This window comes from Colias eurytheme, chromosome 17 (assembly GCF_061535395.1).
Source record: "Colias eurytheme isolate Ceu_HAF_F1 chromosome 17, ilColEury1 Martin Lab GWU primary, whole genome shotgun sequence".
Taxonomy (NCBI): Eukaryota; Metazoa; Arthropoda; class Insecta; order Lepidoptera; family Pieridae; genus Colias; species Colias eurytheme.
Window position 1 is genome coordinate 7,814,792 of NC_142996.1, and position 17,532 is coordinate 7,832,323.

Below are 17,532 nucleotides of genomic sequence, written 5' to 3' on the forward strand. Positions count from 1 at the left end.
AATAAATATCTAAGGATTATTTTTATCTTGTATGTTGGCTAAGTATTTTTCTGAAACTTATTCGGTGACGGTTACTAAAGTGTAAAGTTGTTTATATTCTACAGTTTCTATGTTTAATTTAATATTATTAAAACCATCTTTATGTCGTAATGGAATAGGCGTTTGGTGTCTACTTAAGCTGAAAATAGATAAAATAATTGCAAAACAAATCATAAAAATTAAATTTACATAATTTCATTAATTTGAAATTATTAACATACTTGTAGTTAATTTGTTTTAAATAGTCCAAAGGCGCATATTTGCCTATGCCTGGTACATTAGTTTCCACGGACAAGTTTGCAAAAATTATCCTGAAAAGATTAAAATATTCTTTCACAAACTGAAAGCTACACTGTTCAGGAATGACATGACGATCAAGCCGGGACAAACATCCTATATTATTTTTAATTTGATTTGTTCCAATAATTATTTTTAATTGCAACTTCATTAATTAAACATACTAAATTACCTATAGAGTTACGTAAGGATTTTCATAATTTGAATTAAATATTAAGTACCGTCTGTACATGTCTATATAATCATCGTCTTCATTCCAAGCCAAGTTCGAGAATCCATTAGTTCGCACAAATTGCTCAGGAGTTAAGGCTATGGCTCCTCCAAATCTAAGCAAAAGGAAAAAAATAATGAATATAATAGAAGAAGGTACTTACTATAAATTTCACTTTCATATCAAATTATGAGCAAAAACCTGTGGGGTTTTCTCGAATCATATATAAGCCGTCGAGGATGCGTGCCACATTTATACAAGTTGCGGGTATCTTCAGGCACAATGTATGCATCGTGGAAGATTATGCATTGCCATCCTTCTGGACGTTTGGTTTGTGCCACGTCAAAACCAATATTGTATAACTGTCCACGTTTGAATGGAGGCGAAGCATTCACTTGAAAACAGAATTTATTTTACATCGTTGTTTATAAAACGGGATCTCCCGGTCTATATGTATGTATTCTCTTGGATACAATACTAAATACGATAGGTACGGTAGAAACTAAATCTATTCGTTTGTAATATCACAGAATTAAGTACAATTCCTATGAAAAAAAAAATTAAAAAGAGATACAATTTAAGTAGTATAGTTATTAATTTAACATATTTTTTGAATTGTTTAAATATGGATATAAACTAAATAGTTAGGTACCCATTACTTTAATGTGCCATACCGGTACAATGTTTCATAGCGATAGGAACTATAGATAAACAAATACTGGTGTTACTTGAATTTTGCCTGATAATGTATTTGACACGAAACCCATTTAAAAAAGCAATTAGCATTATCTTCATAATTGCGGTGCATTTAAAGTAATAACTACATCGACATTGGTGCCGGTTAATAATTAGCTGTGTTATTTTTGACTCACGTTTATAAATAACAAATATTTGATATTCCAGTAATTGTTTCATCAAAAATGGATGCATATAAAATAAGAAGCTTCCCAAATAAGTCTTCATGCGTCTGTAAACAAACTTATTTTCGTGTACTTAAGTAATCCGGTCCCTTTAAACTTGATTAATTTTAATACAAGAAATGTACTTATTATGATTTTGTCCAATGTCCATCGAATAATAAATAACCGAATGGGATAGAATTTTCTAAAAGTCAAATCCTAGTCTTAGTTTCGGTCACAATAAATGTAAATTTAGATAATTTGCAAACAAAGAAGCAAAAGCAGGTATTCGATTTAAAATATTCTGGAAGAATTTATTCGCTGGACGAAATAACCCTGCTCCTAAACCCTTCTGCATCCCGTAAGCCAGAATAAATGAAATTCGCATATGAAACTTCGATACCTGGCGAATAAATACTTCGTGAGGAATTTTTAGGTAAACTAAAATGTATTAACACGTTCACTGCGGCACCTAAAATGCCAAACTTACCGTTGTTGCGGCATGTCTTCAATACTTCACATCGGCAAGTTCACCACTGTGCGTCATGAGCCATTTTTATCACATTGCACCTACTGACTTTGAAGGTTAATAATTTCATGAAATTTCAAGATATTTCAAAATTTTTTTTTTCGGATAATAGTATATATAGTCTTGTATATACCGCATAAATAGCTTTTAGTTTGACCCAATAGTTTAAAAGATATGAGGGAAAATGTAAACCCCTGATTTTGTGAAAAATTATTTGCCATCCCGCACTGCGTTGATACGGCATGTTTACAGTAATAGCGATGGGAAACACTGTAAAATAAAACATCGATATCGATATAAAGCAATTTTGTATATTTCAGTCTGTTTGTTAACAGATAACGAGATCGTCGATACAAAAAAAAACACATATAAAACAAGGTACTTGATAGAGTACTATCAGGAAATTGTTCAGTAACTTTTGTTTTAATTTGTTCAGTAACTTTTGTTTTAATGTTTTATATTATTTTCACAACTGTCATCACATTTTTGCATTTATGCTACGAAATAAAAGAAAGTAAAAAAAACTAAAGCCTCTAAGGTATCATTGTCATTTAAAAATTTGATAACGACGCGTGCGGTCTTGGTACATCACTATGCGAGATTGACACGCGGCGCGCTCGCAGTACAGTGCGGCATGAGGTGCTTGTCCATGGCAAAATATTTGACATGCCGCACACAAAAGAAACGGTTTCTTTTCTATGCGTGTGTCCAATATTTTGCCATACGATTTTTAAACGAAATTGAGTCCTACTTCAAACTGTGATCACAAAAATATATTTGTCTCTTTTCTAGTCATTGATTAACATATAAAAAACCTCGCCGCACCACGGTGAAAACCGCGATTTTGGGCGCCGCACTGTGGTGTAGTCGCTGATGGCCCGATACTGGACATGCCGCAGTGAACGTGTTAAATTCTCCGTTTTACTCTTGAATAATTGCAGAAACGATTTGTAATAATATGATTATATTGTAAACTAGTGGTCCGCCCCGGCTTCGCCCGTGGTACATCGCAATAAAAGGTAGCCTATGTCCTTTCTCGGGTATCAAAATAACTCCATACCAAATTTCATGCAAATTGGTTCAGTAGTTTAGGCGTGATTGAGTAACAGACAGACAGACAGAGTTACTTTCGCATTTATAATATTAGTATGGATGGTAAGATAAAATGAAGTTTAAGAAGGTACCCGGAAAGGTGCCACAAAGGGATGGTGTATTAAGAAAGGTTTGAATGAGGTTTCAATAAATATTATACGCTCACTTAATGAAGATATACACTTTTATGCGACGAGCATAGTGAAAGTGGTCAAAATACATCATACTTATTAGTTCCATGTATTGGTACGATGATGGCTGCATTTTGCCTAGCGATACAGGCAGAAGGTGAATGAATACCACCAGATACAATGTCTATGTACATGTTTTCAATGCCGTACAATCCAACAATAGATTTGTCTCCAGGAACGGGGCCTGGAATTGGCGAGATATAAGACGAATAATACGATACTATTAGTCGTCTTACGTCTAGTCTATCCAATCTGTTTATTTCCATATTTCCAATACATTATACGATACATTGTCAAATAAAATGAAAACAGTTTATTTCATTCATTTGATAGAGTAAAAATTGCAAAAATTATACAATCAGTAATTAATAATACTAGGTACTTACTTAATTATGTACACGTTAAAAATTACTATTCTTTGAAAACATTTAAATAATATATTGGTAATACTTAACTAAGTTGGGAGGAATCAATGGGCATAATTCGTTCTTTTCTGCCTCATAGTTCTGGAAGTAATAATATAACCCATCTTTCGCCAAATGATTTTCCGCGGGATCTGATTTATTTGACACATTGCTTTCCCGCGTAATGTTCTCACCACAGATAATATTATTGTATAAAACTTTCCAGTTTTGGGAAATGTTGACAGGAAGGATTCTAATATGATCCGAAGTAAATCTTCAATAAATAATAGGCAATTACACAGAAGAAAATGATTAAAATATTATGTAAATCCATAAAAAAGTAAAAAAATAATTATAAGTTCCCACCAATATTCATACATTGTGGTAATAAGTTATGCAGGTATTCTATAGATACATTGTATGGTAGTTAGGTATAACGTATTAGGTAATTAAAATTATATAATATACCACTTACTCAGAGTTTTTGGAATAATTTGATTTTATTTTCGAATTTTCTTTTTTCCATATTGTGTAATATATTGAACAACATATTTGATTCAGAATACTTATGACTGCCGCTACGAGGAAAATAAAAATAATTCTTCGTGTAGTTCTGGATTGTAACATCATTCTATAAATTATTGCAATTAACTGAAAATACTATTTTTAAGACTACTTTGTTATAATTATGAAGGAATCCATGTTTTTGTTTGATTACGTCAAAAGTATCTAATCACAGACAAAATGAGGAGAGAAATGTTGACAGGTTAGATATTATAATTATTATTATATAAATTATAATATTTAAATTATTGCTAACTACAATGGCAAAATACTTATAACAATTTCAAAATTACTTCAATATTAAATAAATAAAAATGTTATGCTAATAAATAAAGACCACAATACATTTTTTGTTAGGTACTGGTCGAATAGAGGGTAGTTGTATAAAAAATCAAACGACAGCGTCATTTTATTGTCATACAGAGGAAATGGAATTTTGGGAGCGTCGAACACGTAATTTCATTTAATATTTTTACCAAATTTTCGAAAATGCCGAAGTACTACAGATTTAGAGCTACGACGCCTACACGGAAACCAAAAAGGAAAGAAAAGGAAAGGGACCGAGAAATCGAAAGGTACTTAATTATACATTTAATTATGCATATCATCGGAATGATTGTATTGAAATGAAATGTTATTAAAATTAGTTTTATAATGATGTTTCGTAGTTTATAGTAGTTTTCACTATGTAATCAGTTTTATATATGTCGTGGCCATATCGTAGATTTGCTCATTTCATGATATGATCGATCATTTCACGAAATGGTCGCATTTCATGAAATGGCCAACATAGTTTGATCAGATCGTTAAATCGTCAACGTTTTACGATTTGGCCATCCACATTTGGCCAGATCGTATAAAATATAAAGAGTCCATAAAATATTAAAAAAAAATCAGAATATTCTAAAAACTTGTTTAATGTCATTTAAGTTAGTGCCGCGGCAGCGGCCGGCGAATGCCAGAAGCGAATCGTTTTTGCAATAAAAAACAATTAGGTTAGGTTAGGTTAGACTTTGATAAACAACGCACGAGCCGAGCGAGCAAAGCGAGCGTGCCGCGGCAGCGGCCGGCGAGTGCCAGAAGCGGATCGCTTTTTAAAAAACAATTATAATACTATAGTAGGATATATAAATATATATCCTAAAAGAAAAAATGCGTCTTAAATTTTTTTATTTAAGACGCATTTTTTCTTCAATACATATAAGATATCCACATTTTCCATAGTACTCGAACCGTCGTAAATTCTTTGCTATGACTTTCTTCATATTGTTATTAAACGAATTATGAAGTTTTTAACTGCGAATAATTAAATTTTCGCCAGCGGCCGCCATCTTATCACATAAACACAGAGCTTGCAGCGCCTCTACCAATGATTAATGTAACTATTTTACGATATGATCAAATAATTTTGATCATTTCATGAAAAAACCGCGCGTTTAGTTGGCCATATCGTGAAACGATTTCTTATCATTGATCTGCTCAAGCCACATCATGATGTGGCCAAACTAAATTGGCCATTTCACGAAATGCGACCATTTCGTGAAATGGCCAGTCATATCATGAAATGAGCAAATTTACGATATGGCCACGACATATACATATAACCGTCTGTTCCCTCAAACGGGTTATCTACGTTCCGTACAATAAATGGTACCTACCTACCTTATTACTGAGCTTTTACTGACCGTCTGTATGTTTGTCACGAGTCTGTATTGCATGTATGGTGGTTACCGTGTTGGACAGTTGGAATATCCAGAGAAGATTTGTAGAACGAAGTTACTAAAGTAACAAAGTTTGAAAATTAGTTATTCAAAAAATAATTAAGCGGTATAATGTATGTCTGTGGCTAATACACTCACGTAGCGCGTGTGTAGGAAACTCAGCACGGCAATTATCATTGAGTTGGTAATCGTTGCTATTTTTTTTTTCAGGAATAGAAATGAAGTCGATAGCAGCTGGCTGGATTTAACATTTGCATGCACGCCGGCGCCTTCTTGGTACCTGCGACGTATTGCATGGCGCGAATCACCCCATATGATGGGCCTTCCGCGGCAACTGGCAACGGGACTTCAGGCTTCTTTGCAGAACAGTAATCGGCCAATATACGTTTTTAAATTTCTACAACGGTTTGCTCCCAAGATATGACACGGCTGTATTGAAATGTCAAAATTTCCCGCTAATTTTTGACCTAACATTACGTCATGACGTAATTTTTTTTATTTTTTTGAGGTTGGCATAAAGAAGTGAAAGTTCAAGTGTCCTATAGTTCAAACGAAGTTTTGATATGTTATCGTTTGAATATACACATTATACTTAGTGTTAAAAATTAAACTTGTGACTTTTTTCTTCATCGTTTTTTTCACCGTCATTAATTATATTTTTATAAAACACACAGCGCCAAAATTTATTAAATAAATTAATAAAGGTATGTACTATAAGTCAATATTTTTAGAATCACATAACTACTTACATTTCAATTGATACTCAGGCTTATAAAACTAAGAACTAAGAAGAAATAAATTATGGCCTCTTGGAGACTTCATAAGAGAGCGCTAAGGTATATACTATGGATAGACTAGACGCTTTTACTATATTATTATTAGTCTGTGCTTTTACAAAGATTTGTCAAGTTTTACAATAATTTATACCTACGTAATTAATATCAAGCATTATCTAAGTTTAAAATTACTGAAGGAATAAATGATTTAATTCTCTTGGAAAATTCAAGTTGCATTTCTAATATTGATGTTTATTTTTGTTTGCTTAATTATTAATATCTACTACTCATTTATAGAAGTTGCGTCAACATTCTATCATTGGAATAAATCAGGCAGTATATTCCGAGTCTCTTTTAATTTAAAACCAGCGATCATTTATTTTTAATACAACTTATTTCATATTGAATATCGGCTATTTATACCTGATATCTATTCGTGATAATGCGAAATAAATAACGCGCTGAATGGCATCTGAATGGGGATATTTATATAGGCTTCTAATAAAAGAAACCATTAATTAACAGGAGTGCTAGCAAAAACCAAGGGAAACTAATTGCAATAAGAGCTAAACATCTGGTGCATATCGATTTAATTACTTGCGATGGACGGCCGGAGTCGGTGGAAACATGAAAAGCTCTAACGTTCACTGTGTGCTGTCCACTCGACGGTTTATTAGTGAAAAACAAAATGCGCTGTGTTTCCTTAGTAAAGTTTGTATTGCATTTGCGATTATTGGAATACATACATTAATGCAGCCAAGAATTAACTTAGTTTATGAACTATGAATAATAATTGTGAAGTTTGATTTTTCTGTAGTAAAGGGCTTAAATTACAAAACATAATATATTGTATCTTCACCATTATCTAATATAATATAATAATATAATATATTATAAAGGCGAAAGTTTGTAAGGATGTATGGATGTATGGATGTTTGTTACTCTTTCACGTAAAAACTACTGAACCGATTACAATGAAATTTAGCACACATATAGAGGGTAACTTGGATTAACACATAGGATAGTTTTTATCCCGCAAATCCCACGGGAACGGGAACTATGCGGGTTTTCCTTTGCAAACGCGGGTGAAGCCGCGGGCGGAAATCTAGTTACAATTATAATACAACATATTATAAGGATAAAATATTTTCCTTAAAACTCTAATACATTTCTCCATAAATTTATATTTCTTAAAGAGGAAATAGACCGGGAGATACTGACACAAAATTTCGAGTCATTTGTAACAGGATGGCGGTTCTACAGGGTTCTTAGTACGCAATGACAAAAAGAAAAATGATGGTGTGAACGCTGGTACCGGCGGCATAGTCGCGTGAGCGTTAGTCGAACTCGTCGGAAAATAGCTAAAGTCAAACGATTTGTAACAGTATGGCACTTATTTTTCCTGTAAGTTTGAGGATCAACGAATATAAATACAAAATTTCAAGGATCTAGGTGTTGGAAATCTTCACTTATATAAATTAATACTTAATTAATTTTTCAAGTATGACAGCACTTATTCCCCCTACTAGAAGTATGGCAAATATAATAATGGTCACATTTTATCAAATACTCTCCAAAAATCCAAATGCAATACTGGTACAAAAAGTTTGGCGAAATAAATTTTTTTTGCAAATTTTCGGCGGTATGGCGACCATTTGGAATCGTCCGAAAAGTATGGCATGGCGATTTTCGTAAATGGCTGCACGACGATGGTTACCTGTGCAAAAGTTAGCCTGGTACAAATGGTTGAATAATTGTTTTATTTGAATCCACACATTCGCGTCGGTATGGCGGGCTGTAAGTCACACCGGAAAAGTATGGCATGACACTACCGCTTACTTCTTTTTTATGGGCTATCGGTAAATTCTAAAATTTTTGTGTTACAAATCGTTTGACTTTCGCTATTTTTCCGACGAGTTCGACTAACGCCCACGCGACTATGACGCCGGTACCAGCGTTCACACCATCGTTTTTCTTTTTGTCATTGCGTACTAAGAACCCTGTAGAACCGCCATCCTGCTACAAATGACTCGAAATTTTGTGTCAGTATCTCCCGGTCTAAAAGACTGACGGTAGACGGTCATTTGAAGAAGTAACGCGGCCAAGGATATGGTTATTACTTTTTGGCGCTTTAATATATATATTACACATTGAAACGCATTAACATGTAGGAATTATGTATTCAGATAATATGTTAGTTATCTTGTTTATCAAGAATATGAAACATTTCGTGGAAATTTTGATTGGAACGTGAACAAAATTTTGATACACATCCTCCCGAAATTAGTTGGGACTTGTACGATGTAAATCCAATTACGAACGGTCCGAATTTAGATTTAGAGACGAGAAAACAAGTTGTGTTGTACATATTGTTTATAGCCATGGAAACATTAAGGTGTCGTCGTCGGCGGATCTAATTTTTTCTATAAATAGTATAGGAGAACTTAATAAAAAGTAATTTTTCTGACTTCTGAGGCAGTCGATGGTAAAATTATGTCGATTCATTTTTTGTCTTTCTCTTTCGCGGCCCTTGGCTTTTTGATATCCCTTTGGTCATATTTTTTCAGCACATTATAATAAATTGACGAATAGCTCCCTTCAGATTTTATCGAAAATACAGCTATGTTATTCCGTGTAAAGCTATTAAGCTTTTAGCAGTCTCGAGTTGTTTGAGACAGGTCGTAATGAAACGCACATCAAAACAGTTTGGAAATATTGAAAAGTTTTAAAATATTTTCACGGGAAAATCCTTTGATCAATTCGTGCGGGTCGTTCCCCTTTCGTAGGTATAAATATATGGTATAACTCTTATTTAAATAGGACACGAAGTGAATGTTAAATAATGATAGAAATAGTTAATGTATAAAGCTAAAACGAGTTCTCAATATCAAATTATTCGGGTACCTACTATAGACGAATTTTTCACTGAAAGCAAAAAGCAATTTCCACCATTTCAATTTTTGATCCAGTTGAAACTTGCGTGAAACAAGTTTAATAATAAGAAATCGGTGACCCAGATAAAAATATATCGCCATATTTTTAAGGAAATCTGGCGGATATCCAGAAGTCGTTTGAGTCCGAATTATGTGGGCGGTATTCGCGATCCGAGTTCATATAAGGTTTAGTTTTATGAGTTAATTTCCATATTTTGTTTGAGTTCAAAGTAAATAATTTTGTATAGAACGTACCTGTATTATCTCAAACCTTATCTAAAGGTTGAGACGATGTAACTTAGCGGTAGAGCTTTTAAGATTTTCCTTTTAATAAAACCTGAAATAATTGTGTAAGATCTCGAACACTCGTATCTCATCTGAATTTTACGAAATCCGTTTGTCATATATTTGTCCCGTGCCCGGAGCAAGGACTTCATAACGAGAAGGGTAATTTCAAAGACTTCGAAATTGTCCTTTTCATCGGCGACCTTTGTAGATCATGCTTACAACATATTGGACATTGTCTGGAAGGGAACCGCTTGTTGAAGAGATTGGTATTTGATTAGAACTTTCGTACTTTATTACGTAGGTATACCTACTTTTTTATTGTCAACTTTAGATATATAATATATAATTTTTCAAACTTTGATCATTTTCATAGTACTTATGTATGACAAAAACGTAATTCTGATGATTCCCTGTCGTAAAGGTTGAGGTGCCCAGAAAGTTTGCTACTCCGTCAACTTGACATAGAGGGTGATAAGACAAGTTTTTCCATGTTACCCGTAAATACCTTATAACATTATCTCTAATTTTTAGCATAGGGGACTTATCTTTTATCATCATTTATTCATTAAAGACATAGGATACAATTGAATATGTGGCTTATTTTATAGGTTGGGTAAATCAAAATATTGATATTTATTTTGAGGCTTCCGTCGTAAAAGGATATCATTCATTTCGTGTAGCACGTTTCGTGAAAAATTCCAAAATTTTACGACCACGAGCGGTCCCAGGGTATCTTCTATCCTCTATAAAGTGTTAAATTGTATTTATTGTAAGCAGGCAATACCGGACGGTTATCAGGAATTTATACGACACAGCCGGTGAATAGAATGGAGTCGTTATGGAGATTAATGTTGTAATTTTGTGGCGGGTTAGTGGAATCCGCTTTATAGATTTAAGATCTTTGAAACGTATATTTTATTGGGCTTTGGAGGAAACATTGACTCGCTTTGAATAATTATTGAGTTGTTACAGTGGAATTTAGATGGAGTGATTCGAGCTTGGGGTACAATTTGGTGCAAGTAATTAATGAAATGTCTCGCTTGGAATCTGTACATACCTAGCCTTTTTTGTAAGCGTTATAAAATAAGGTTAGAATTATAAGTATCGAAATGTAAAGAGTTTATTTTACGTCGGTACAGGCATTAGAGTATATATTCTATAGTACAGGCGAGTGGTGATTTCTTACTGGTTGATTTGATGAGTATGTTTTTGATCGAATTCATGTACCTACCTACATAAACTTAGGAAAGTATTAGTTTTGTTAAATAGAGTTCATAACATAACTTCATTTAAAAGTAATAGTATAGATCATTAAATATAAACAATTTTTCGTCCCAAGAAATAAATTCATCCAGTTTCACATTATTGTATTGGAATCAAGCATTCAATATTCAAAAACAAAACGGTTGCCATATGTGATACCGTTCTAAACTTTATCATTTGTGACATACCTACTCTCGCCAATACTTCAAAAGTGCTGTGCAGAGACAAGGAAGTATTCCGAAAAGATTGAACTTTCGAAGTCGTTTTGTCAAGCCTCCACTCGCTACGAATTTCAATAGTCTCTTTAGATATTATTTTTCAGGGAATTTAACATTGCTAAATAGGTATCAAAAATGAGAATGGAAAAATTATAGGTAGTAACTAATAAGTTATGTGGCGGTTTTAGTAAATGATTTATGCTCGAGGTATATTAGTTGCTGATTAATGGCATTCACACATCGAAGTTTTTGCTCATACTATTTTTACTATAGTTCTTATAAAATAAATTATGACAATTAAATTATTTGGTGTTCGGTTTATGAACTGCTTTTTGGTATAAAGTTTTTACCAGATGTTTGTAGAGATTGTCTAATCTAAAAATGAACGCCCCTCCACTAAACTTAATTGTTTCAATGTGTGAGGACAAATAATTATTGAACCACTTTATATGTGTGCGCGCGGCGATTCTACTGCAAACTTTGACTCTCTCGCGCACTGATTTGTCAACTAATCAACTAATCGGGCGATCAGTTCAGGTGCCTAGCATTGTATGGCGGGGAGAGCGCGCTATGTACGGAATGACACGTCCGTTCTGTCGTGCATCGCGTCATTTATGCACTAGTTGGTCAACTGGTGCTGTCGTTCGGGCATGGACTGGACTGGAGGACTGAACGACCAATGAGGCAGACCAATTTGTGTGTATTGCGTCTATACACGTACTTTGAATGTGAGCGTAAACACAGTGGAGGGGCGTTCATTTTTAGATTAGACAATCTCTACCATACGTCTTATTATTACGCATCCTTCCTTCTTTGAGAGCCAAACAAATACAATTTTTTGTATCTAAAGTAAAGAGAACTTAAGTATTCCTTATTAACCCTCTAATCCTGTATCCTATAGTATTACAGGTACAAGATAGTTTAATGAGTCTTGGTATAGCAAAGCCAGACTATCGATTTTGCATCGAAGTAATGGTCCATTATATTACATAGAAGGCATTGTTATGTTTCATGATACTAATATCGACTATGGTTTTATCAAAGCGTTAAATAATAATGACTCGATGTTACTATTTCCCTCGTCATTTTGTAGGCAGCTACTACGTAATATGCTGGTAATATGTATCTATTTATCTGAACTTAAATAAGGTATATTGTACTAATATGTGCTATATTGTACTAATTCGGTTTTTTTATTGGTTTGAGAGGAAAAATTATAATTAAATATATTGATAACAAAAAATCTTCTGGTTAAAAATGCTTTCAGATCCATCATAGTAATACAATATTAATATGTTGATGATTCTTCTTTCTTTTCTAAAAATACGGCAATTAGTCGCTCCGTAGCACCACGTAGCACCTTCAAAGAAACAACAATACCTTCTTGTAAATTAATTAACTATGTATAACGTAAACTGAAAAATATGCTTGTATTAAACACAATAACTTACATAAGTTTGTCCAAACTATGGTAATTAAAAAGCTATTAGCCAGCCAGACTTTGTTTCCAAAGGTTTTGGTGCTTGTGTTGGTACCTACATGTAGGTATTCAATACTGTTCGTAGATTACATAATATTATGATTATGTGTACAGAGATGAAAGGCCGTTACTTTTAACTATTTGATCGGCATCCAATAATATTCAATGCAAGGTATAGTGTATTATCTAATATTAAGCTAAGTATGTTGATTTATGATATGCTGCGTGGAGGCCTTCAATCAGAATCAGTATGGAAAGGTTCAATAAGCAAGGCTCGGAAACAATCATTTATTAAAATTTTCTAAAAACACGCACTTCACATAAGCCAATCGGTAATGAAAAACGAAAATGTACGTGTAACGTGACTATACGTATACACTAGCTACGCGCATTGACCAATGTCGGTAATGGGAACAAAAAAAGCTTTTATTGTAAAACTATGACTTACTGAAAATTGTACTATAAATAAACTTTCAGACAATATAACATCTTGCCTTATTGTGATCTACGTTCTATATTATATGAATTAAATTTAAATTTTAAATATAATTTAAAATAAATTCATAATTTAAACTCTACCTACTTATAGAAATATAGCTAAATATTTTAAACTCCACATATTAAACGGCCACAAACCGCGTTCGCTACAAATCCGATTTTACAACATGTCGGTTTGTTCATTCCTGCAGAATTAAGAGCCACGAGTTTCGTTTGAAAACCATTTTGCGAACGACGACCGAGGAAAGCCTATTTTTAGCGTACCTTTGAAGGGCTTATTTTGGGTAATGTTTGTAAAGTTGGTAATTAGTAAGTACTGAGCTGGCTGACGTAGAGTTAATATTCGTGAATTTGGGTTTAATATTTGTGACATAATATGTGATGTTGGTGCTGTGGCCTGTTATACGATAGATACGAGTTAAGTATCTCTTCAGCTTACTTAATATATCCGTGATAACTGATACTAACTACTGTTAAGTATTCTGTGTTGATACGATTGTTTCGATACTGATTATTTATATACCTGTATTTAATAGTCCGGGATACATCGCCCATTTTTGCAAGTGATTACTATCAAGCTAATTTTTCGTGAGTAGCTTTATTTTGATGAGATGCCCAATAATTTCATGTACGAAACTCTCGATTGTGGTAGCTACCAGAGGAAACAATGATAAAAATTTTTGATTTGATGGTTCTCAAATATTTATTACGTAATTTGTAGGACAATATGTCTGTTGGATTATATAAGTATTAAATAAGTGAAAATAAAAAAATCAGCTGGTTAGTAATCATTTATGATGACTTCGTTATCGATACACATTGGAAAGGGGGACTCTTTAATCAAACCATAGATTTTGTAGGACAAATATTTTTTCGAATAATTTAGATAATTATCTTGAGATTGAACAAAAAAAAACATTCAGTTAGTAATTAATATTTGAGAACCATCAAATCAAAATATTTTATCCTTGTTTCCTCTGGTAGCTACCAAAATCGAGAGTTTTGTACATGAAATTATTGGGCATCTCATCAAAATAAAGCTACTCACGAAAAATTAGCTTGATAGTAATCACTTGCAAAAATGGGCGATGTATCCCGGACTATAAATAATGAATTATTTGCTATTTGCAGTCAACCAGAAGATTATTTTGTCTTATTGAAACCTGACATTTTTATGTGTATTGTTTATTTAAATCAGATCAGTTCTGATCCTTCAGTTCTTTTTGTATGGTTTTGTAATTATTAGAGCTCAAAGATATTATTTAATTATATTTCTGCATTATATAAAATGGTAATTCCGCAAAGTAAACCCAGTAAGTACATATTATTTTATAAGGAAAGGAAACTGAGATTACTTTAGGGTCGTAAAACTAATGCACTTAGCACATTGAATTCGGTCCAGTATTTGCAAAGTCTGTTCCACGGTCGCAATCAGAATGTCAAACTAGGTTATCTAGGAATTGAGACCTTAATCTTTGACACCTTGTTCAATAGCAATTTCCATCTCATCGATCAATTTTAATGAGATGAAACGTTTGCAGACACTCAATTTGTCTTGCTACATGTAGGGGAAAATTTGATTAGACTTAGCTAAAACTAGTTGTATATAAGATCTTTGTTTTTTTAATTTAATAAACGTTGATATAGTAGTTTATAAAGAGCATATATTTGTCGAATATTGTTATGTTCAACATAAAGCTGCTAATTACTAGGTAAGTACACACCGCGATCAGTTTCTATAACGAACCAAATTGTCAGAAAAAAAAATAACTATATACTTACTCAATATTCAAAATTACATTTTTTTTTACAAACATTAAAGTATTTTTTGAAAAACTTTTCAATATAAAAAATAACATAGTTATTGCAGTTACAATTTTAATCACCATAAAAGTGTGTGTAAGTATGAAATTCTTTTTCAAAGAACAAGTGAGAGGTTTCTTGTAAAAATACAGTTTTCAATTGCAAAGCATACCAGATGCTTGAACGCAATATTAAAAGTCTGGGAAAATGTACAAAGTAGACGCTAAAAAATCAAGCTGGCCACGAGAATAATTCTTGGTTTTGTGAAAAAATATGTTACATTTTCGTTTATGAAAGTAACTCGATACTTTGTATATTTTTACACAAAGCGTAGGTACATAGCTTGTATGTACATAAATTAGACAAAAAAGAAACATGAACCCTTTTCGTAGCGTATTTAGGTGGGTATTGAATGTACCTACCTATACATGATTTTCTTTTTATCGTAACTTATCTATTCATTGGCTTTAATATTATATTTACCTAAATTATATTAATATATTTATGACGAAACGGTTTTTTTAGGAAATCGATAAAATGAGCTGCAGGCAGGAAGATGCCTTTATTTTTGAAAATATATTTATATTTTAAACCAAAAGTATATTTTACCATTTTATTTATTTTCTCTTGTGTTAAATATTTAATGTCAGGCTAATTGAAACCATCGGAATCCCGAGTAGTATGATTACAATAATTACCTACCTCCCTGTTCAATCTAATTACAATGAAACAGACAGCATGTTGGCGTGAAATGTGAATGCAGCGCTTTTTGTGACGTATTCTGGCTTACATGGCTTTAAATGTCGACATCCATTGCACTTAATTCCACCTTTTATCGGGAAATCGTATAAAAATGGAATGAAGCTGGATCAGCGATTCATTACCTGGAACGTTTTTATCTCAGTGAAAACGTTTGGATCATTGAATTTCTTGGAGCTTGGAACTTTTTACAGACTATAAAAGTTTGAATTCTTTTTGTGAATTCAACGTTGGTTACGTGAGGAGGTAGATATATGTATAAAAGTATTGTTCTACTTGCGAAATGAAACGTGACTTTATTTCGTTTATTTTGTCCTCAGTGATGATATGATGATCTTACTGACTGCGATCATTATTAATAACTGAAGTTCTGAAAAACGGATAGGTAGGTACCTACCATTCTTTTTATTCTGTATTTTTATAGCAAACTTTTCATAGTCTGATTAAATGAAGTTATAATATAATGTAGGTATTAGGTAGGTAAAGTACTTCTACAACTTTAGTACTTGCCTACTCTGAAATTTTGCGGGAGCTATTATCAATTGATTAAACGGTTAAATGATATTTTTTTGGCATAAACCAAAGAAGGCTTATAAGCCATATTACACTCAGTTTAAATAATTGTCTTGGACTTTCTAGAATCTAGAGCTCTAAACTTCATCGTGCCTATAAACTTTTGCTCATTTTTCAAATTCCCCGCAGTCTGTTGTCAGTTTTATAAAACTGTTTCTAGACGCCACCCGGCACTTTGTACAGAGTCGCCCAAGTTTTATGCACACTCAACAATATGTTAAGTTTCAGCATTTACAAGTTAACCAATATTTTTAAGATTGAATAAAAATATGAATTTTTAAAAATGGATCCATCAGTATCTTAAGATAAAATATTATAGTATCTTCACCACGCGCTTAAATTTTCGAACTCTTTTAAAACCTTCGTCATTATATTAAACTTTGCTCAATTAATTAAACATCTTCTTTTCAAACAATTAACTTTCTTTTCATTCTGTTTCAAAAAAAGGTTCACAATTTCTTTGATTTGGGCAGATCTTCTATTTTAGCAGTAGGTATTATTACATACCATCAAATAATTCTGTAATATCGGTTAAAACTGTAATGTTAAACATGTTACTATAACCTTACCAAAGCAGTCGTAACCTTAGATTTCGTTATAGATTCTTACATTATACGTTGAGTTATGAACGTAATATCTAACTACTTGATAATCTGTGACTCTAGGTACTCAACAGACAAAAAAGAATCGTCGAAATCGATCCACATTCATTTGAACATTTCGGAGTTGGTAGGAAATAATTAATCGTTACCTGCATAAACTATGATACTGTATAAATATACCGTGTGACTTTCAATATAAAGTTCGACGTAGTAAGAAGAGGGCAACAAGGCAATGCTTCCGGCGCAAACACTATCAAAATCTAGGTCACAAGCGACTCTAAAAAGTGTTCATCTTCCTTTATGAAAATTGTGCAAACTTTAATGAGTATTTCGATTGAGATACTCAAACTGGGATGGCGGGAACTGTTTGATTTTGATTACGTTCGCTGGCG

General features: G+C 32.8%; 2 protein-coding genes and 1 long non-coding RNA gene across 3 annotated transcripts in view; 1 reads left to right on the forward strand and 2 right to left on the reverse strand.

Annotated features, from left to right (window-relative positions):
• Positions 1–57: 57 nt before the first annotated feature.
• Positions 58–4,634, reverse strand: LOC149901335 (beta-1,4-N-acetylgalactosaminyltransferase bre-4-like). The gene is made up of 8 exons (XM_090111971.1): positions 4,588–4,634; positions 3,715–3,936; positions 3,295–3,444; positions 1,420–1,514; positions 749–941; positions 558–662; positions 261–350; positions 58–178 (listed from the first exon to the last, which is right to left on the reverse strand). Exons 1-8 carry the CDS (start codon positions 4,632–4,634, stop codon positions 58–60), a joined length of 1,023 nt encoding a protein of 340 aa, XP_089968097.1.
• Positions 4,635–4,691: 57 nt separating this feature from the next.
• On the forward strand, positions 4,692–6,447 carry LOC149901336 (uncharacterized). The gene is made up of 2 exons (XM_090111623.1): positions 4,692–4,801; positions 6,158–6,447. The coding sequence occupies exons 1-2, from the start codon at positions 4,716–4,718 to the stop codon at positions 6,369–6,371; spliced, it is 300 nt and encodes a 99-aa protein (XP_089967749.1). The 5' UTR covers positions 4,692–4,715; the 3' UTR covers positions 6,372–6,447.
• A 2,019-nt stretch (positions 6,448–8,466) lies between these two features.
• Positions 8,467–17,532, reverse strand: part of LOC149901337 (uncharacterized) — a 197,218-nt gene continuing 188,152 nt past the window's right edge. The window contains exon 3 of the long non-coding RNA XR_016457678.1: positions 8,467–8,624. This is a non-coding gene — a long non-coding RNA (uncharacterized LOC149901337). The remainder of the gene's footprint in view (positions 8,625–17,532) is intronic.

Bases quoted from the DNA above. Each gene is read 5' to 3' on its own strand.
- LOC149901336 (XM_090111623.1), top strand. From the start codon at position 4,716: ATGCCGAAGTACTACAGATTTAGAGCTACGACGCCTACACGGAAACCA. The intron at 4,802-6,157 runs GTACTTAATTAT...TTTTTTTTTCAG, and splicing joins AGGGACCGAGAAATCGAAAG to GAATAGAAATGAAGTCGATA.
- LOC149901335 (XM_090111971.1), bottom strand. From the start codon at position 4,634: ATGACGCTGTCGTTTGATTTTTTATACAACTACCCTCTATTCGACCA. The intron at 663-748 runs GTTTTTGCTCAT...CCTTTTGCTTAG, and splicing joins GATTCGAGAAAACCCCACAG to ATTTGGAGGAGCCATAGCCT. The intron at 351-557 runs GTACTTAATATT...TAATCTTTTCAG, and splicing joins TATATAGACATGTACAGACG to GATAATTTTTGCAAACTTGT.